The sequence below is a fragment of the Coregonus clupeaformis genome, chromosome 35 (genome assembly GCF_020615455.1).
Source record: "Coregonus clupeaformis isolate EN_2021a chromosome 35, ASM2061545v1, whole genome shotgun sequence".
In the NCBI taxonomy this organism is placed as follows: domain Eukaryota; kingdom Metazoa; phylum Chordata; class Actinopteri; order Salmoniformes; family Salmonidae; genus Coregonus; species Coregonus clupeaformis.
In genome coordinates, this window is record NC_059226.1 from 6,046,513 (window position 1) to 6,069,611 (window position 23,099).

Here is a 23,099-nt window from a genome sequence, read left to right on the forward strand (position 1 = left end):
AACGTTATGCTATGTATCCTTTCATGTATAAAATATCTTGCAAATTCGTTTGTATCACTTTATACATATATTTTGGGATTCCACCCTGTAAACGTAATTTGCCTGAAGACGCGCGATTGGAGGAGAGTCTCATTTCATAGGAGCGCATTTTCGTCCACTTTCCCTCTCCTCGCCGCCTCTCCTTGATTACCTTTGACCTTTTTCCAAAAGGAGGCTAGAGGAGAGAGGACGCCGGAGTTGAGCCTATCTAATTGAGAAAAATGACAATGGTAATGAATTAATGTTCCAGAACAGTAGGCGGACACACAGTAGGTGGCGGCATGCACCTCTAACGTATGTTTGCAGACCTCCATAATACAATAGAAGAAGATATATATATATTTTTTATATATATATATTTTAATGTTTGACGCTACATTCCAAACCGGAAGTTACCCAATTTGCTCTACAGGCGGAAAAAGAGCTGAAACAGAAAGAAAACAGACAAAAAGTAGCAAGCTAGCTACGTTCATTTCTGAAGAAATTAGGCAGTGTACTTAGCTCGATATTATTTTTTAGCAATACGCCTTTGTATTTGCGTGTGCCCTGTGTTCATCCAAGCCTGTCCACAAAGATAACAGACGGGTCACAAATTGAACAACCAGGCAGGAGGTTGAGCTATGCAAACGCCTGTCTTTTCCGACGAAAGGAGAGGGCATATGATTACTTTAAATTAGCTAGCTAGCAAGCTCACCATAATTTTCTTCGTCTTGTGAGATTTGTGTGGTTATTACTGTCTTTATTCGAGAACGATAGAGATAGTGACCACGGTAGTTGCCTAAATACGTGCCCAGGAATTATCATTCATTGACGGCCTCCAAGCCCCGGGGCTCTCCCCCGGCCGGCGACAGAAGCATGGCAGGAAATCCGAGGAGAGGCGCGGGTCTCATCGGCTTGATGAAGGACGCATTTCAGCCCAATCACCAGCCTCTCCAGCCTCCCCAACCTGCGGTGGTAGACAAGAAAATGGTGGAGAAATGCTGGAAACTAATGGATAAGGTAGGTAACAAGCCATCTAATTTCCTCAGGTCTTATGGTAAGTGCATTTGAAGGGTAGTGCAATTGTCTATTTAAATAGCCAGAATAGGCTTTATTACTGCCACTTCTAGTGTGTGTGGTACACATTCAGTGGACAGGGAGCCATGTATTATGTTCAACATAGGAGGGCCAAGCACAGGAAGTAGCTCTTTCAGTAGTTTAGTTGGAATAGGGTCCAGTATGTAGCTTGAAGGTTTAGAGACCATGACCATTTTCATGAATGTGTCAAGAGATGTAGGTTTAAAAACATGAGTGTCTCCATTGATCCTAGGTCATGGCAGTTTGTGCAGACTCAGGACAGCTGAGCTTTGGAGAAATACGCAGATTCAAAGAGGATTCCGTAATTTGCTTTCTAATGATCGTGATCTTTTCGTCGAATACCTGCTGTTTTCAACTCTCTTTCTACCGCACCTGCTATTTCAACCTCAAAATGCCCTGCTATGAAAAGCCAAGTGACATTTACTCCTGATGTACTGACCTGTTGCAACCTCTACAACCACTGTGATTATTGTTTGACCCTGCTGGTCATCTATGAACGTTTGAACGTCTTGGAGAAAATCTGGCCTTAATAGCCACCCTACTTCTACATCTGCATTGCTTGCTGTTTGGGGTTTTAGGTTGGGTTTCTGTATAGCACTTTGTGACATCTGCTGATGTAAAAAGGGCTTTATAAATACATTTGATTGAATACTCAAAATATGAAATGCAAGGTTTGCAAATGTCCATAGTGTAGTAATAGCAAAACAATAGGACAGTGTGACAAGTCAATACTATTTATTCTGCAAAATGAAGGTAACATATTCAGGCATTTCTTTATTGGTCTGTATTTTTTATTTATAAAATGGGCTCCAATACATTGTTCCCCAAATGGCCACAATTTCCAAGTATGCTGATTGGGCTATTTTGACTTCAGCAGAGTGTACAAGTTGTCTTTGGCAGGGAAACACTTGCCTATTCAGTTTCACAACAAAGTGTGATGAACTAACCATCAAGTGGTTATTACATTATTCCTCTTTTGCTTCCTCACAAGCGTACCTGATCCCTGTGTCTAATGGCCTATTCAGCTATTACAACAATACCAAGTAGCCCTAAAAGGTATTATTTTGTCATGTATTTTACATTTGACACAACCTCAAGAAATGATAGGCCTACAAAATGGTATGTTCCCTTTCCTACTGCGGTAAAAATATACTATTGTGAATAATATTTTCTACAAATCAAATTATATTGGTAGGGTACACTTATTTTGCAGCTGTTATGGCGGGTGTAGCGAAGTGCTTATGAACAAAGATGATAAGGACTACTTGGTGTACTTTCAAAAAGGACAGTTGAGACAATAACAAGGTACTGGCTAGGCCTGGTTGTGTGAACCAGCTGAATTATAAACATCAACCAGACTGAAAATAATTAAATTAGCCACAAGCAGGAGCCACAATGTAAAGTTTTGATTTTCCACTTGCCCGTAAATATCCAGGTCACTCATACCCCAAATGTACTCACACTGGTGTGTTTGTCATGATAAGTCCTGCCTGGTTCTCCTGTCCCCTCCATTCAAATACACTACTGGTCAAAAGTTTTAGAACACCTACTCATTCAAGGGTTTTTCTTTTATTTGTACTATTTTCTACATTGTAGAATAATAGTGAAGACAAACTATAAAATAACACATATGGAATCATGTAGTAACCAAAAAAGTGTTTTTTCAAATAGCAACCCTTTGCCTTGATGACAACTTTGCACAATCTAGGCATTCTCTCAACCAGCTTCACCTGGAATGCTTTTCCAATAGTCTTGAAGGAGTTCCCACATATGCTGAGCACTTGTTGGCTGCCTTTCCTTCACTCTGCGGTCTGACTCATCCCAAACCATCTACATTGTGTTGAGGTTGGGGGATTGTGGAGGCCAGGTCATCTGATGCATCACTCCATCACTCTCCTTCTTGGTCAAATAGCCCTTACACAGCCTGGAGGTGTGTTGGGTCATTGTCCTGTTGAAAAACAAATGATAGTCCCACTTAGCCCAAACCAGATGGGATGGCGTATCGCTGCAGAATGCTGTGGTAGCCATGCTGGTTAAGTTTGCCTTGAATTCTAAATAAATCACCAGCAAAGCACCCCCACACCATAACCAAGACTTTTGTATTTTTGACTTTATGTTTTGTTTACCCCATATGTAACTCTGTGTTGTTGTTTTTATAGCACTGCTTTGCTTTATCTTGGCCAGGTCGCAGTTGTAAATGAAAACTTGTTCTCAACTGGCTTACCTGGTTAAATAAAGGTGAAATAAAATAAAAAATAATACCACCTCCTCCATGCTTTATGGTGGGAACTACACATGCGGAGTTCATCCGTTCACCCACACCGCGTCTCACAAAGACACAGCGGTTGGAACCAAACATCTCAAATTTGGACTCCAGACCAAAGGACAAATTTCCACCGGTCTAATGTCCATTGCTCGTGTTTCTTGGCCCAAGCAAGTCTCTTCTTATTATTGGTGTCCTTTAGTAGTGGTTTCTTTGCAGCAATTCGACCATGAATGCCTGATTCACACAGTCCCCTCTGAACAGTTGATGTTGAGTTGTGTCTGTTACTTGAATTCCATGAAGCATTTATTTGGGCTGCAATTTCTGAGGCTGGTAACTCTAATGAACGTATCCTCTGCAGCAGAGGTAACTCTGGGTCTTCCATTCCTGTGGCGGTCCTCATGAGAGCCAGTTTCATCATAGTGCTTGATGGTTTTTGCAACTGCACTTGAAGAAACTTTCAAAGTTTTTGAAATGTTCCGTATTGACTGGCCTTCATGTCTTAAAGCAATGATGGACTGTCGTTTCTCTTGCTTATTTGAGTTGTTCTTGCCATAATATGGACTTGGTCTTTTACCAAATAGGACTATCTTCTGTATAACCCCCCACCTTGTCACAACACAACTGATTGGCTCAAACGCATTAAGAAGGAAAGAAATTCCACAAATTAACTTTTTAAGAAGGCACACCTGTTAATACCTCATGAAGCTGGTTGAGAGAATGCCAAGAGTGTGCAAAGCTGTCATCAAGGCAAAGGGTGGCTACTTTGAAGAATCTCAAATATAAGATATATTTTGATTTGTTTAACACTTTTTTGGTTACTACATGATTCCATATGTTATTTCATAGTTTTGATGTCTTCACTATTATTCTACAATGTAGAAAATAGTAAAAATAAAGAAAAACCCTTGAATGAGTAGGTGTTCTAAAACTTTTGACGGTAGTGTATATCTGTTTATCTTCCCTATTCATGCAGTCTGCCCACACAACAATGATAGAACATATTATCATAAATCGTTGAAGCCTGAAAAAACACAAATACACCTGCATCTGTATCCTGTTTTAATTCCATCCCAGTGTTAGAGTTAGCATGATTTTACTAGTGACAATTTCAGTTCTTGTAATATCTAGGGCTAGACTTTCTCTCCTAACCACGTACCTTTTAACAATTATAACATAGACAAAATGTGTTTTTGTCTTGACAAAGATCAAGTGTTGACATAGCCCATACGTAAACTGATGCAGAAAAAACAAGAAATGAAAACATTTTTATGTTTTAATGTAGGCAATTTCTCACAGATACATGTTGGAGAAACACGTCCAGGTTCCTCTGACCTCGTCTCACCCTCCCTTTCCCACGCAGGTGGTGCGTCTCTGCCAGAACCCTAAGGTGGCCCTGAAGAACAGCCCCCCCTACATCCTGGACCTGCTGCCAGACACCTACCAGCACCTCCGCACCATCCTGTCCCGCTACGAGGGCAAGATGGAGACTCTCGGGGAGAACGAGTACTTCCGGGTGGTGATGGAGAACCTGACCAATAAGATCAAGCAGACCATGAGCTTGTTCAAGGAGGCAAAGGAGCGCATGTATGAGGAGAACTCTCAGCCCAGGTAAAATGGAGGAGGATATTGAGCCTGCTGGGTGCTAGTCTGTTTCTGCTTTAGCCAACTTGTTGTTGTTCAGCTTTAAGGCTAGAACCAAACTTGAAAAGTAGGCCTAGGGGTTCCTATCAAAGGTTTCCTTTCTCGTTATCAAAGTGACTAGTATGTCTTATTTTCGATGGGTCGAAGTGATTTCGACCACTTGCGGGGAAGTATAAGAGCATTTATGCATGTCTCAGCAGTGTTAACCTCCTCTTGAGTGAAGCTTCAAAACAGGAACACCCTGGTGGGAGATGCTGTGTGATCAGTGTTTTGAATCTCTTCCAAGAAACTACCCCACACCTCAAACCAATGTTCCATGAATTAAGCACAGGTTCTGTTATTTGCAATGATTTGTAGCCATTTCCACATGAAAAAAGACTAGAAAATAGGAATTGGACATTTTCGTTATTTAGTTGCAGCTAACATTGTTTACATTTACATTACATTTTACATTTGAGTCATTTAGCAGACGCTCTTATCCAGAGCGACTTACAGTTAGTGAATACATATTTTTGTATACTGGCCCCCCGTGGGAATCGAACCCACAACCCTGGCGTTGCAAACGCCATGCTCTATCAACTGAGCTACATCCCTGCCGGCCATTCCCTCCCCTACCCTGGACGACGCTGGGCCAATTGTGCGCCGCCCATGTTTAAAGCTAAGTGAACCGGTGAGGAGTTATGCAAGAACCACTAGGCTAAATGATGAACATATCTTTTTAGGGTATATTTCCTCTTTTACTCAAAAAGACACTGCTAAGCTAAAACCCATCCTGTTTACTTTACAGCTTTCAGTGAAGCAATCATAGAACTATAACTATTTTAGTTCTGTGAAAGCAATGATGCTATCAGTGATTCTTCTGACTCACAAGTAGCACAAATGCATGAGCCATAATAGGAAACTGACGTGCTAGTACTCGTATATAAAATGAAATAGTTTGATTGGGGAAAATGTTTTCTCTTAATGTGACTATCTTCTAAACTAGTATTCAGAGGAATGTAAAATAAATTGTTTAGCCCCTGTGTAAACTTTAGTGGTCTAAAGAGGTAAACCCACCAGGCGGTCTCCAGCATATACAGTGGGGGAAAAAAGTATTTAGTCAGCCACCAATTGTGCAAGTTCTCCCACTTAAAAAGATGAGAGAGGCCTGTAATTTTCATCATAGGTACACGTCAACTATGACAGACAAAATGAGATTTTTTTTCTCCAGAAAATCACATTGTAGGATTTTTAATGAATTTATTTGCAAATCATGGTGGAAAATAAGTATTTGGTCAATAACAAAAGTTTCTCAATACTTTGTTATATACCCTTTGTTGGCAATGACACAGGTCAAACGTTTTCTGTAAGTCTTCACAAGGTTTTCACACACTGTTGCTGGTATTTTGGCCCATTCCTCCATGCAGATCTCCTCTAGAGCAGTGATGTTTTGGGGCTGTCGCTGGGCAACACAGACTTTCAACTCCCTCCAAATATTTTCTATGGGGGTTGAGATCTGGAGACTGGCTAGGCCACTCCAGGACCTTGAAATGCTTCTTACGAAGCCACTCCTTCGTTGCCCGGGCGGTGTGTTTGGGATCATTGTCATGCTGAAAGACCCAGCCACGTTTCATCTTCAATGCCCTTGCTGATGGAAGGAGGTTTTCACTCAAAATCTCACGATACATGGCCCCATTCATTCTTTCCTTTACACGGATCAGTCATCCTGGTCCCTTTGCAGAAAAACAGCCCCAAAGCATGATGTTTCCACCCCCATGCTTCACAGTAGGTATGGTGTTCTTTGGATGCAACTCAGCATTCTTTGTCCTCCAAACACGACGAGCTGAGTTTTTACCAAAAAGTTATATTTTGGTTTCATCTGACCATATGACATTCTCCAAATCCTCTTCTGGATCATCCAAATGCACTCTAGCAAACTTCAGACGGGCCTGGACATGTACTGGCTTAAGCAGGGGGAAACATCTGGCACTGCAGGATTTGAGTCCCTGGCGGCGTAGTGTGTTACTGATGGTAGGCTTTGTTACTTTGGTCCCAGCTCTCTGCAGGTCATTCACTAGGTCCCCCCGTGTGGTTCTGGGATTTTTGCTCACCGTTCTTGTGATCATTTTGACCCCACGGGGTGAGATCTTGCGTGGAGCCCCAGATCGAGGGAGATTATCAGTGGTCTTGTATGTCTTCCATTTCCTAATAATTGCTCCCACAGTTGATTTTTTCAAACCAAGCTGCTTACCTATTGCAGATTCAGTCTTCCCAGCCTGGTGCAGGTCTACAATTTTGTTTCTGGTGTCCTTGACAGCTCTTTGGTCCTGGCCATAGTGGAGTTTGGAGTGTGACTGTTTGAGGTTGTGGACAGGTGTCTTTTATACTGATAACAAGTTCAAACAGGTGCCATTAATACAGGTAACGGGTGGAGGGCAGAGGAGCCTCTTAAAGAAGACGTTACAGGTCTGTGAGAGCCAGAAATCTTGCTTGTTTGTAGGTGACCAAATACTTATTTTCCACCATAATTTGCAAATAAATTCATAAAAAATCCTACAATGTGATTTTCTGGATTTTTTTTCCTCCGTTTGTCTGTCATAGTTGACGTGTACCTATGATGAAAATTACAGGCCTCTCATCTTTTTAAGTGGGAGAACTTGCACAATTGGTGGCTGACTAAATACTTTTTTTCCTCACTGTACCACCACACATGCATTGCAGCAGATGACACTTCTAAGAACCTCATCACACTTTCTTACAACTGAATGGGTGAGCAAGTAAGATGAACGGAATTGAATCAAACGCAATCGCTTCTTTATTGCGCTTTCCCTTTGATCGCCTGTAGTGAATACTCCAGTTGGTATTGCATACCAATCCCCACTCAAAGGTGTTGCTTTAGTAGACTAAAGTGTATTTAGTATCCAATACCAATCATAAGCGACTAGGCTTATACTGCCTAGCCTAAATGTTTGACCAGGGGGTGCCAAAGTCAAAAAATGCATTACCATTGGTCAACCTCAGGGATATTAGGTTTGTTTGAGGACCTGATTTGCTAAGATGAGATATAAGAACTTTTCTCCATAGGCGAAACCTGACCAAGCTGTCACTGATATTCAGCCACATGCTGGCTGAGCTAAAAGCCATCTTTCCCAATGGCTTATTCCAAGGAGACAACTTCCGCATCACCAAAGCTGACGCCGCTGAGTTCTGGAGGAGGTCTTTTGGTGATAAGTGAGTTTGTTTTTGTCTCCTTTCATTATATAAAATGTCCTTAGTTGGGATGCCGTATTTACAAAAGGGGTTCAAATGAAACTAAAACGCTTACCCAAAAACATGCCTGGGGATAATTACTACTTTTGTATCACTAAACGCTTTCCCCTCTGTAGGACCATTGTTCCATGGAGGACGTTCCGCCAGGCTCTTCATGAGTTCCACCCCATCAGCTCAGGCCTGGAGGCCATGGCTCTCAAGTCTACCATCGACCTCACCTGCAACGACTACATCTCCGTCTTCGAGTTTGACATCTTCACCAGGCTCTTCCAGGTAATGATTTGCATGTATTTGTATTTAAGTTTCTCAAACTCAAGTAATGATGATGATGGATGGGTTTCTATAACGCTTTTCCAGGTGCCTAAAACACTTTAAATGGAATGGGGGAACTCAACTCATTCACTACCAAAATAGTTTTACACCCCTTCCAACACCAATATATAGGGAATGTACTTTCACTGCTCCCAATTCCCATTCCTGACCCACTCACTATCATATTACTTTGGATGAGAGTGTCTGCTAAATGAATACAAGGTCACTTACAGTAAGTGTATTCAGGACCACTTACTCTAACATTGTCATCATATTCATAAATAAGTAACCACCCTAAATAACTTGCTTCTCTGCTATTGGAGCTTTCCAAAAATGGATGTAGCAACTAAGGATTCTAGCTTTAAGCACGACAGCAACATAGTACCTTTTACAGTCACAATTATTTTCTCTCTGGGGTGCCAAATGTGTAGAAAGTTCACTGTAGAAGTTAACAAACCTGTTGGGGGTGGCTAAGAAAAGGCCTGCGACACCATTGTGTGGGTGGTTAATTTCAACCATGGGTACCTTTTTATTCCATCTGAGGCCATAAGGACATGTGAGTGCAGAGGTACAGACAGCTGCTCTATCATTATTTAGGGTGGGGTGGTTAAAGTACACTCAGTACGTCCTCTATTGGAGGTATCCCAACTGGGCGTGGCCTTTACAGTAGTTCCCTCGACTGTGTGTGCACAGAGGCCACAAGTGTTACCATAGCCTGACTCCGGGCAGTCTGAAACCAAAATGACTTCCTCAAATTAGCCCTGAGAATTGAACTGGAGATGCCTGTAAATGTTTAACCAATGTAGCTTGTAGTGCAGCAGTGGTTACCAGCCAGTGGCCCTGGAGAGCTACTGGGTATGCAGGCTTTTGTTGCAGCCCACCACTAACACATCAGCTTGAACTAATAATAAATTAATCATCAAGACATTGAGCTGATTTAGAGCTGGGCTGGAACAAAATCATGCACGCCCTGTAGCTCTCCAGACCATGGTTGATGACCACTGTTGTAGTAAATATCAGGTGAAGAACCAAATCAAATGTATTTATAAAGCCCTTTTTACATTAGCAGATGTCATAAAGGGCTTATACAGAACCCAGCCTAAAACCCAAACAGCAAGCAAAGCAGATGTAGAAGCACGGTGGCTAGGAAAAACTACCTAGAAAGGCAGGAACCAAGGAAGAAACCCAGAGAGTAACCAGGCTCTGAGGGGTGGCCAGTCCTCTTCTTGCTGTGCCGGGTGTAGATTATAAGAGTACATGGCCATTAAGGCCAGATCGTTCTTCAAGATGACCAGCAGGGTCAAATAATAATCAGTGGTTGTAGAGGGTGCATCTCAGGAGTAAATGTCACTTGGCTTTTAATAGCCGAACATTCAGAGGTTGAGACAGCAGGTGCGGGAGGGAGGGAGAGGGTCCGGGACAAGGTAGCACGTCCGGTGAACAGGTCAGGTTTCCATAGGCACAGGCGAAACAGCAGAAACTGGGTCAGCAGCACGACCAGGTGGACTGGGGACGGGGGCAGCCGGGAGTCATCAGGCCAGATGGTCCTAGGGCTCAGGTCCTCCGGGAGGGTAGAGAAAGATGGGAGAATTAGAGGGAGGATACTTAAATTCACACAGGACACCAGATAAGACAGGAGCATTTCACCAGATAGGACAGACTAGCCCTAGCCCCCCGGCACATAGACTATTGCAGAATAGATACTGAAGGCTGAGACGGGGGGTCGGGGGACACTGTGGCCCTGTCCGACGATACCCCCGGTACAGGGCCAACCAGGCAGGATATAACCCCACCCACTTTGCCAAAGCACAGCCCCCACACCACTAGAGGGATATCAACAGACCACCAACTAGGACTGTGGCGGTCATGAAATGTTGTCAGCCGGTGATTGTCAAGCAAACTGCCGGTCTCACGGTAATTGACCGTTAATTAACATAAACACATTTAGCATCTCCTGGCTTCCACACATAGCCTACAAGCCACTAATGAAGACCTTTGGAACATCTACATTTTAGTCTAATAAATCCATGTAACACCATCACAAGAAATCCATTATTTATTTTAAACAGGCCTAAAGAAACATGATATGAAGAAAATGTAGTTTATTTCAGAAGAACAGTATAGCACAATCTGAGTTGTCCTTATGTTAGGCCCTGATCTGGCTATGCCATATGGCTGTGGGCTACACTAGTTCATTTAGCAGACAAGATTTGCTTAGAATTCCGTTGCATTATTTTATATTATTTTATATTATGAAGAATACAATTGAACATAGCTGAATAAAATAGAAAGGATATTTTCTCCAAACAATTTGAGGGAGTGTGCACATGCGGCTATTCTGTGATTAGCAGTTAACAAAGACACAGGTACTCCTATATGCTTAATTTATAGTTATTTATGTAACTTTAGTTGTGATATAAATGTTGGGCTATATGTTTAGATTTTTAATAATAGTTAGCTGCATGATGTGACTAATGATGATTTGAAAAAAGTCGCATGAAAGGCATGACCTCTGCTTTGTTTTTTGCGCAGGCTGTACACACTTCATCAGTCTCTCATTCACAATTTGACAAGCACTTGATAATGCCTCAATTTTCCGGCTGCATCCCCTTTTGGGTGGCCTTAATGCCCCCTAAAAACATCCATGCCTTCTGCGGCCAGTGCCCGTTGTGCCCTTAGGCTGAATATAATAATTATAATGAGCTTCTCCCGGCTGCGTGCCGAAGCACCTCTCACTCACATGGCTCTCCGTCATGTGATCGGATCTTTCTCATAGGCTGCAAGGGAAGACCAACACATCTGGGACACAACTGCGCGCGTCCTTATCCAATTCCGAGGTGCATATTGAAGATATTGGAAGAACTGTCCACATTTACTTTTCGTCAGCCAACAAGATGAGTAGGCCTAACGAACAGCAAAAGCACTAGCCTATGTCAATCTACTATCCCCTATAGTACAAAAGTTGACCTACTCTATTATGTGCGAGAAAATAAATATTCCAAACATAGTCTGGGACAGTTGTTGTGGGATGCGATCAGTGGTGTAAAGTACTTAAGGAAAAATACTTTAAAGTACTACTTAAGTCGTTTTTTTTGGTATCTGTACTTTACTATTTATATTTTTGACTACTTTTACTTTTACTTCACTACATTCCTAAATAAAATAATGTACTTTTTACTCCATACGTTTTCCCTGACACCCAAAAGTACTCGTTCCATTTTTAATGCATAGCAGGACAGGAAAATGGTCCAATTAATGCACAAATCAAGAGAACATCCCTGGTCATCCCTACTGCCTCTGATCTGGCAGACTCACAAAACACATGCTTCGTTTGTAAATTATGTCTGAGTGTTTGAGTGTGCCCCTGGCTATCCGTAAATTAAAAAGATTTGCTTAATATAAGGAATTTGAAACGATTTATGCCTTTACTTTTGATACTTAAGTATATTTTAGCAATTACATTTACTTTTGATACTTAAGTATATTTAAAACCAAATACTTTTAGACTTTTACTCAAGTAGTATTTTACTGGGTGACTTTCACTTTTACTTGAGTCATTTTCTTTTAAATTATCTTTACTTTCACTCAAGTATGACAATTGGGTACTTTTTACACCACTGGATGCGATAGATCCCAAATTAATACAACCACTAGCATCAATAAACCTGTTTTTAAGCAATGAGCCTGATGCAACAGATGAGAACGTTTAGCTTAAAATGTTGATAAACTATTAGGCTATTTCTTCACATTCTAAGCGCAGCAATGCGCACACGGCAGTAGGCTATAAGCGCGAATGTTCCATTAGCAGGAAAACACCATTCTCAAAAGTGACCACAAATGCGAATATGCATGTATTGCTTTTATTATAAAGGTGCATTTATATGGTGAAAATTATCTTCCCCAAACTTGAAACTCATGCACTGCGTATGCATGCCATTTAGGCTCTACACCCATTGTAAAGCGTATTAATGTGCTTTGTTTTAAAAGTTATTTGGCCACTTTAGTTGTGATACAAACCTTATCAAAACATATAGGCCTATGGGCTAGGCTACATGAGCTATGATTAGGAAAAAGCCTCAAAAATAATAATGTGCTCTTTGCCTTAAGCTGGGCATCATTCACAAGTGATAATATATTATTCACAAGTGATAGGCTAATATTGTCACCCATCACACTGTTCTTGATTTAATATTGTCTTTACATATACTAAATAATATATGTGTGAAATTTGTTTTGATTTAGAATGGACTATTATCATGCACCTGTCTCGAAACAGGGGCAACGGAAAAAAATACATGTCATCTATGCACTTAAATAGCGAATAGCGGACGCTTTTCACATGGGTAATTTTCATCCCAGTCAGGTAGGCTCAATGTCCTTAATATTAGGAAAGTTGAGAAATGAATATAGTAGGCCTAGCCTATAGAAAGCAGATGGGATCCTCCTCTTTTTAAGAGGTCATCACTCTGTTCACACGCAATTGCATAGCCTATAGAAATGTTGAGCAAAATGAGCTCATGGGCTCTCATGAAGTGTTTGATTTAGATTTTCGATTACATTTGCATTGATGTCAGAGTGATTAGCGGGACAATAGAGTGCTAAGTACCAGGCAGTTAGCAAGTTTGGTAGGCTACCACATTTACATTTTAGTCATTTAGCAGACGCTCTTATCCAGAGAGACTTACAGTTAGTGAGTGCATACATTTTTCATACTGGCCCCCCGTGGGAAACGAACCCACAACCCTGGCGTTGCAAGCGCCATGCTCTACCAACTGAGCTACAGGGGACCCTGTAATGACCATCAGCAGCATCAGAGCTTGGAGAAGCCTAATTACCGTGACTAAGCGGTCACGTGGAATTTGACTGTCATGACTCGTGACAGCCGGTGTGGCGGTAATACGGTCACTGTAACAGCCCTACCACCAACTTACTACCCTGAGACAAGACTGAGTATAGCCCACGAAGATCTCCTCCACCGCACAAGCCCGAGGGGGCGCATAACCGGACAGGAAGATCACGTCAGTGACTCAACCCACTCAAGTTGAGTATAGCGAAAAAAGCCTGGCACGACGTGACGCACTCCTCCTAGGGACGGCATGGAAGAGCGCTAGTAAGCCAGTGACTCAGCCCCCGTAATAGGGTCAGAGGCAGAGAATACCAGTGGGAACACAAGTGCTTTTTTAGTTTTTTGTTAACTAGGATTACGATTTGTTGTCAGGGTTTTGACCATGGTGTGCGTGCATGTGTGTGCTTGCACGTGTGTGTGTGTGTTATGTAGCCGTGGTCATCTCTCCTGAGAAACTGGAACAGTCTGGCTGTCACACACTCAGGGTACATGGCCTTCCTCACCTACGACGAGGTCAAAGCCCGGCTTCAGAGGTTCATCCACAAGCCTGGCAGGTGAGACACACACACTGACATACACACACTTGCATGCACTTGCATACACACTAACACACACAAACAGCGAGGCACACAGACCATCCAAATACATCAACATGTACACTCACAACTTCCCTCATGGACCACACACACCTCGCTGAATGTTGATCTGCTGCTCGTTCGGCGTGGTGTATTTTAGGGACCATTCTACATGTACAATCGGTTTGCAAATTACGGCCGGCCCTCACACACCACACGTCTGTGGTCTGCCTCTGTCCCAGTTATATCTTTAGACTGAGCTGCACTCGGCTGGGCCAGTGGGCCATTGGCTACGTCACTGCAGATGGGAACATCCTGCAGACCATCCCCCACAACAAGCCCCTCTTCCAGGCCCTCATTGACGGATACAGGGAGGGATTGTGAGTACCATGACATAGCCAAGATGAAAGAATGACCAAATACTACCTTCTCTGGTTCTATGAAGGCGTTTGCTAAATCTGAAAGAGGTTGAAATCAGTTTCTAAGACTACAAACTAAAGTCACCACAGAATTGCACATTTAATTAGTTGAAATAACAGGAAATCATACAGCCTGTGGCTTCAACTGGCCATTGAAATGTTTTGGTTTGTTGCTCTCTCTCCAGCTACCTGTTCCCAGATGGCCGGACCCAGAACCCAGACCTCACAGGGCTGTGTGAGCCCTCCCCACAGGACCACATCAAAGTCACACAGGTCAGACACACATACTCACATCCACTTCAGGTTGTAATTCAGACTTCAGATTCAATTGTGTGACTCAAAAGTTTGCCTACTGTAATTTTCCATAGCTTACAATGCCCTAAACTTACATTTGTATACTTATTCAGATTTATGTGTGTCTTTCTCAAGTCAGAATGCTGTCTGTTTAGATGGATGTTTCCTAAAGAAATGTGTCCTATTGTAGTATGCATACACTGAGATATTATTACATTTCTGTTGCATCGCCTTTCTCTTCTCTGTTACAGGAGCAGTACGAGCTCTACTGTGAGATGGGCTCCACATTCCAGCTGTGTAAGATATGTGCAGAGAATGACAAGGATGTGAAGATCGAGCCCTGTAGCCATCTCATGTGCACCTCCTGTCTCACTGCCTGGCAGGTAGGTCCCAGAGTTGGGTCACCCTGAAATTGTCTATTGTTTCACTCAAGCATTTTGTACATTTTATCTGGTCAGATTTAGTCTATTTTGGTCCTGTGCTGTTGCTCTCCCCTCTTCCTCTCCTTTCTTTTTTCTGTCTCTCTCTATAGGAGTCGGAGGGGCAGGGCTGTCCGTTCTGTCGCTGTGAGATTAAAGGCACGGAGCCCATTGTGGTGGACCCCTTCCACCCCAAGAACAATGGCAGCGGGGCCTCCTTCGCCAGCTTCCAGGGGCCCTACGGGGCGGAGGGAGGGGGCTCCCTGTCAGTCTCCCCGAGCAATGACGAGGACGATGACGAGCGCCTGGAGGACCCCCACCTCAACATGAGCAGGCTGGCCTGCACCAAGGCAAGACCCCCTCGCCACCAGCCACCATCTAGAACCAGACAGACTTTGTCATGTTCTCTCTCTTTCTTCTACACACACCATCTCACAACGTCATTGTTTCCTTATGTGCTCAAAGTGAAAAGGCAATCAATAAAAGACTTGGTCGTTTTCAGAATTCACCAATCAGATACACCACCCTGTAAATCAACAACTAAAAAAACAGCTCCTCCATCTACATGTTGTAGAAACAGTCTAACGTCTGGAGTTTGTTTTGATGTCTCCCCTGTGTGTTTTCAGTTAGAGCGCCCACCCTCCCCTGTGACGCCACTGCCCCCCGTGCCCCCCCGGCTGGACCTGCTGCAGCCGAGGCCCCCCAGCTCCCCAGGGGCCCTGGGCCAAGGAGCCACACCCAAGGCAAGTGGAGAACCTAATCCTTTAATCACTTAATCAAATTCAAGCTTTCTTATGTATATAAGGGTGTGTGACCATGCATGTCATGTGGCATTTACATTTCACTAATTTAGCAGACACTCTAATCCAGAACGACTTGCAATGAATTTACAATTATAAATTGCATCCAGTCATATTAATATCTGCTCTCCCCAGATTGCAGCCCTCCACAGAGACAAACCTTTGCCTCTCCCTCCTGCCCTGCGAGAGTTACCCCCACCTCCCCCACCCGAGCGCCCCTCTCCCCTTGGGCCCCCAGAGGGCCGGCTCCAGAGGAGACCCCTGCCATGTACACCTCCGGAGCCCAACTGGGCCTCCAACTACATGGTTCCCCGGCCTGTTGCCAATGCCCCCCCACAGACCAACGGACCCAGTGACAGTGACTGCATCCCCAGAGCAAAGCCGCTGGCAGCGACCAACGCTATCTACTCCCTGGCAGTCAGGTATGGCATTTGTATAGATATGGATAAAATATGTGGTATGTATGTAATGTAGATGTTCAATTGAGATTAGTCACTCTGCCCTGAAGAGCTCAGGGAAATGCAGGTTTTGGTTCTAGTCCAGCACTAAAACACTAGATTTTATGTAGTAGTGGTCTTCCATTCCTGACGTGATTGGTTGAATCAGATGCTCTCTGGGACTTACACTCTCTGGACCCCCTTTTGCCTCCAGAACAGCCTGAATTCTTCGGGGCATGTATTCTTCAAGGTTTCGGAAACGGTCGTTGCTCAGTTGGTATCAAGGGACCTAATGTGTGCCAGGAAAACATTCCCCACACCAGTACACCACCGCCACCAGCCTGTACCAGGCAGGGTGGGTCCATGGACTCGTGCTGCTTACACCAAATCCTGACTTGCCATCAGCATGACGGAACACAAACCGGGATTTGTCGGACCAGGCGATGTTTTTCCAGTCCTCAACTGTCCTGTGTTGGTGATCGCGTGCCCGCTGGAGCCGGGTCTTCTTTTTTTTTTGTTGACAGGAGTGAAACTCGTGTGGTCGTCTGCTGCAATAGCCCGTCCATGACAAGGATCGACGAGTTGTGCGTTCCGAGATGTCGTTCTGCACACCACTGTTGTACTGCGCCGTTATTTGTCGGTTTGTGGCCCGCCGGTTAGCTTGCACGATTCTTGCCATTCTCTTTAGACCTCTCCTTAATTAGCTGTTTTCACCCACAGGACTGCCTCTGACTGGATGTTTTTTGTTTGTTGCACCATTCTCGGTAAACCCTAGACACTGTCGTGCGTGATAAATTCCAGGAGGGTGGACGTTTCTGAGATGCTGGATCCGGTGAGCCTTGCAGCAACGATCATACTACGCTCAATGTTGCTTAGGTCACTAGTTTTGCCCATTCTAACATTCAGTCGAACAGTAACTGAATGCCCTGATGCCCGTCTGCCTGCTTTATATAGCAAGCCATGGCCACGTGACTCACTGTCTGTAGGAGCGATCCATTTTTGTGAACCCGGGTGGCGTACCTAATAAACTGATTGGCTATATTCCTTGTTGTAACTCATGGAACGACTGATCGGGAATTCAAACGCGTCATGTGTATTACCTGGCTCAGTCTCTCTCTGTCTGTCTGTGTCTCTGTTTGTTGTTAGGCCTCCTCAACGGGCGTCTACTGGTGAGAAGTCGTCTGGGAGTGACGAGGAGAACGAGTACATGAGCCCCACCTCTCTCCCTGCAGGAGGACCCTCCTGGGCCATGGCGGGGGCTATTGTGCCACCACCGCCCCAAACCACTAACCACGACTCACGGTGAGCACTCAAGACCGTCACTATGAGGTGGCCCAGTAGATTATGATTGTACCATCCTAGATGTATGTATTTCCTGAATGGTTTAAATCTATGATCAGTACAGGGTCATGACTACTGTTTTTCTGATGCCCCTCCCTCTGCCCGTCATCTCTCCCGCTCTCTTTCTCCATCCCTGCCTCTCTCTCTCTCCCCCCCTCCTCTCATAGAACTGTGGTGTGTGATGTGGACTGTGAGGACCCTCAGGTGTATGAGTCCATGTGTAACATCAAGGCCCAGGCTAGTGCTGCTGAGCCTCTGCCCGCCCTGTCCCTGCCACAGCCGCCCCCAGAGTCCGGTACATAGAGATTCATTAAGGATCTCTATTCTTACCTTTCTGATGGCTCATGAAGTTCCATAAGTCATACCTTTGTACAATCAGAAAACCATCATCCAACTTGGGCTTGAATCACAATCTATTTATTTGCTACTATACCTGGCCAGAAACGTACTATCTCAAGGAGTGTGGCCAGTGGCCACGATCGGATTACAGTTCATTTTGATCCCCACCATTGATAGGGTTATCTGTTAAGCCAGTTATCATGTATCTCAGCACATAGAAAATGTATATTCTGTATTCGGGGTATTAAAATCACTATCTTTCTTTTTTTAACCCTTTAATTCTCTTGTTTCCCTCCAGACTACCTAATTCCGCCCCCTGCGGTTCCCCTGCACCGTGCGGTAGAGGAGATCGAGGCAAAGGATCTGTATGAGTATGACTACCCCCGACCCCAGGCTCCCCCGGCCCCCGCCAGGCGCACCCTCTCTGATGTCACCGGCACCTCGGCCGCCTTCAGCTGCCTCACCATGGACAGCCCGTCTACCATGGATGCCTGTATGTAGCTTAGCATTAGTGTTTTTAGTCCTTTTACTCTCTTGCTTTATCATGTTAACAGAGTTATAGTTATCAAACACCATCTCATGAACATGTTCTCTCCTCTCTCTCAGCTATGTTTGCATCAGGTCAGGACCCCGAGCGCCCCCCTAAGCCCCTCCCCCGCAGGGTCAACTCAGACCGGCAGCCCTGCCCCCTCACCCCAGAGGCCCTGCCTGCTGCTGCCAGTCCATCAGCGGGCTCCCGAGGAGCGTCTGGAGGGTCCGCTCCTGTTCCTGGCGCGGAGCTACCCATCAACGGGGAGATAGAACGGCTGATGAGCCAGGGCTATTCGTTCCAGGACATCCAGAAGGCCCTGATGATCGCCCAGAACAACCTGGAGACGGCCAAGAACATCCTGCGCGAGTTTGTCTCCATCCCCTCCACGGCCCACATCCTCACGTAGCAGCCGCAGCATCACACACTATATCCTTTACCCACTGTGCCATAATGGATAGCATTTCTACTGCGCTAGCTGTGACAGGTCTGGAACCGCTGTATATTGTAAGGGGAGGAGGACTCACCTTGGTCCCATGCACAGGCATCTAGTGAGATAATCTAAAGGGTGAGGGAGAATGCTTCATGTGGCCTCTGTACGGCCAAGCCTTTGAACCTCACATGGTCGTTTGTGCTTGCCTCCAGTCTTGTGTGGCTCTAAGCATTTCCTTGTTTCTGGGTACAGCGTAAAGTAAGTCTAACTTTACACTGTGCTTAGGCTGCAATGTCTCGCAAGGAATAGTTTGGGACTTATTGTGCTGTCGTCGGGGCATACTTAACTCATGATTCCCCCTCCCTCGTACATTAATTTTGTAGCTAAATACATCAGGTGGAGACAAAAGCATTTAATTCTGTGGTTTGTGCTAAAGCTAACGAATGTGAATCTTGAAGTTGCATTGCAGTATTACAGGGCTCCATGTCATACATTTCACTGTATTGTAGTAAATGAAGTAATGATTTTTAAAAGTAAGCATAACTCCAAATTGCTTTAGTTCCTGGTTTATTGATGGTCTTATAATATACAACAGTCTGAATGATGTGTCTGTAATCTTGGAATGTACAGTAAACGTATTCAATGTAGTGCTAACATTGACGGATTAACTAACGTGTAACATTTATCATACACTACCGGTCAAAAGTTTTAGAACACCTACTCATTCAAGGGTTTTTCTTTATTCTTTACTATTTTCTACATTGTAGAATAACAGTGAAGACATCAAAACTATGAAATAACACATATGGAATCATGTAGTAACCAAAAAAGTGTTAAACAAATCAAAATATATTTTATATTTGAGATTCTTTAAATAGGGAGGGGGCGGGGGGGCAATGCAAATAGTCTGGATAGCCATTTGATTAGATGTTCAGGAGTCTTATGGCTTGGGGGTAGAAGCTGTTTAGAAGCCTCTTGGACCTAGACTTGGTGCTCTGGTACTGCTTGCCGTGCGGTAGCAGAGAGAACAGTCTATGTCTAGGGTGGCTGGAGTCTTTGACACTTTTTAGGGCCTTCCTCTGACTCCTTGATGACAGCTTTGCACACTCTTGGCATTCTCTCAACCAGCTTCACCTGGAAAGCTTTTCCAACAGTCTTTAAGGAGTTCCCATATATGCTGAGCATTTGTTGGCTGCTTTTCCTTCACTCTGCGGTCCGACTCATCCCAAACCATATCAATTGGGTTGAGGTCGGGTGATTGTGGAGGCCAGGTAATCTGATGCAGCACTCCATCACTCTCCTTCTTGGTCAAATAGCCCTTACACAGCCTGGAGGTGTGTTGGGTCATTGTCCTGTTGAAAAACAAATGATAGTCCCACTAAGCCCAAACCAGATGGGATGGTGTATCGCTGCAGAATGCTGTGGTAGCCATGCTGGTTAAGTGTGCCTTGAATTCTAAATAAATCACAGACAGTGTCACCAGCAAAGCACCCCCACACCATAACACCACCTCCTCCATGCTTTACGGTGGGAACTACACATGCAGAGATCATCCGTTCACCCACACTGCGTCTCACAAAGACAAAGCGGTTGGAACCAAAAATTGCAAATTTGGACTCCAGACCGAAGGACAAATTTCCACTGGTCTAATGTCCATTGCTCGTGTTTCTTGGCCCAAGCAAGTCTCTTCTTCTTATTGGTGTCCTTTAGTAGCTGATTCACGCAGTCTCCTCTGAACAGTTGACGTTGAGATGTGTCTGTTACTTGAACTCTGAAGCATTTATTTGGGATGCAATTTCTGAGGCTGGTAACTCTAATGACCTTATCCTCTGCAGCAGAGGTAACTCTGGGTCTTCCATTCCTGTGGCGGTCCTCATGAGAGCCAGTTTCATCATAGCGCTTGATGGTTTTTGCGACTGCACTTGAAGAAACTTCAAGTTCTTTAATGTTCCGTATTGACTGACCTTCATATCTTAAAGAAATGATGGACTGTCATTTCTCTTTTGCTTATTTGAGCTGTTCTTGCCATAATATGGACTTGGTCTTTTACCAAATAGGGCTGTCTTCTGTATACCTCCCCTACCTTGTCACAACACAACTGATTGGCTCAAACGCATAAAGAGGGAAAGAAATTCCACAAATTAACTTTTAAGAAGGCACACTTGTTAATTGAAATGCATTCCAGGTGACTACCTCATGAAGCTGGTTGAGAGAATGCCAAGAGTGCGCAAAGCTGTCATCTAGGCAAAGGGTGGCTATTTGAAGAATATAAAATATATTTTGATTTGCTTAACACTTTTTTGGTTACGACATGATTCCATACGTGTTATTTCATAGTTTTATAATAATAATAATATGCCATTTAGCAGACGCTTTTATCCAAAGCGACTTACAGTCATGCGTGCATACATTAAATTTTTTTGTGTATGGGTGGTCCCGGGGATCGAACCCACTACCTTGGCGTTACAAGCGCTGTGCTCTACCAGCTGAGCTGCAGAGGACCACAGTGATGTCTTCACTATTAGTGATGTCTTCACTATTATTCTACAATGTAGAAAATAGTAAAAATAAAGAAAAACCCTTGAATGAGTAGGTGTTATAACTTTTGACCGGTAGTGTATATTTGTAATTATTTTTTATAATTGTTTTAATGCCACCAGTGGTAGTGGTTTCACGGTTAAGCCTTATTGTTAATTCTGTGAATAGCTTATATATTTTAAAGTGGCAGTATCCTTTTTTAATGTCATACTTAAAAATTAAGGGAGTATATGTGCCCTATCAGAATTTTGCTAGCCTAATCCATGTGCAATTGGACTGCTGCTTGTAAGGGTTTTACAATTTTTCGTATCCATACTATTCATTTTCCAGACAATAGCATATTAATTGGGCAGAGAAGACAAAGTGATCCAAGTCATATACAGTCATATATACACTCCTTGATATTTAGTGAAATGAAGTACTTAATTGGCACTACCTCATAGACTTGCTTTGCTGCCTCTTCTTGTACAACGTTCTTGATACGGTACAAACAGACCATGGCCCCATCGTAAGGTGGCTCAATATTTGAGTTTTGAACTTTGTTAATGCATTTTCTTTGTACCTACCTTGATTAGCAGTCTTTTTTCCCAGGGATGTGGCTTCGACACATTATTGAGAATGTGTTAATATATGAGTAATTACATTCATTTCCTTAGAATTTGAAACCCAGTTGAACAGAGTGAGTTTTTGTCATTGTCCTCTTGACTCGGGTACACAACAGAAACTGAACAATGTGTAGTGATATGCCAAGGTTGTATGGGGACTCACACTCCAGAAATGTTAGTTGTAAATGTGTTGGATTTAAAGCCAAAAGCATTTAAATACAGGTTTAAATCGCATATTAGTAGTAGATACTTGTAAGGTCATTGTAAAGGATGGCCATGATATTTCTGCATCGGTTTGTTTCTCTTGATCTCAATACGGTTTTAACTTCTTTCAAATTGTGATGTACGTTGATTGCAATTCCTTGATCATGAACTTAAGTGCCACTCCTTGTAAAACAATTAGTGAGAATTGACTTGACATTTTTCAAAGTAGTGCTTTGTAAGCCCTCTGCTTTCCACTGTGTCACTCATATGTGGATTTACCACAAGAGGGCACTCTGTCATTAGATTTTTATTTTATTTATTTCACCTTTATTTAACCAGGTAAACCAGTTGAGAACAAGTTCTCATTTACAACTGCGACCTGGCCAAGATAAAGCAAAGCAGTGCGATAAAAACAACAACACAGAGTTACATATGGGGTAAAATAGATAGACCCCAGACCCCACGCACAGTGCTCAATAGCTGCAGATTTTACTGGTATACTGTAGCACAGTTGGTACTTGTCATTCAATCTAAGATCCAATGTGAAAATGTATGGTATAACTCATTGTTCGCCTAACAGTTACATACGAAGAGAAAACAACACAAAATAGCTTTTTTCATTGCCTTGTTATTGCATGTGTAGATAAAATATTTTATTTATTGATTTTAATATACTCAGCATTCATTATGTTGCCATGTGTTCATGCCTCAGCCATTAAAGATTTTAAAATAAACA

General features: G+C 43.4%; 1 protein-coding gene across 2 annotated transcripts; it reads left to right on the forward strand.

Annotated features, from left to right (window-relative positions):
- The first annotated feature begins 430 nt into the window (after positions 1–430).
- Positions 431–19,773, forward strand: LOC121550913 (E3 ubiquitin-protein ligase CBL). Of its 2 annotated transcripts, XM_041863361.1 has the most exons (15): positions 431–1,038; positions 4,743–4,990; positions 8,087–8,233; positions 8,389–8,545; positions 13,863–13,984; positions 14,248–14,385; positions 14,610–14,697; positions 14,970–15,101; positions 15,251–15,487; positions 15,764–15,880; positions 16,073–16,359; positions 17,521–17,676; positions 17,883–18,010; positions 18,353–18,547; positions 18,661–19,773. In XM_041863361.1, the coding sequence occupies exons 1-15, from the start codon at positions 895–897 to the stop codon at positions 18,990–18,992; spliced, it is 2,628 nt and encodes an 875-aa protein (XP_041719295.1). In that variant the 5' UTR covers positions 431–894; the 3' UTR covers positions 18,993–19,773. The 2 variants fall into 2 exon arrangements, with proteins under 2 accessions (XP_041719295.1, XP_041719296.1); XM_041863362.2 differs by lacking the exon at positions 431–1,038 and having other exon boundaries at positions 4,882–4,990; positions 8,170–8,233.
- Positions 19,774–23,099: the final 3,326 nt, after the last annotated feature.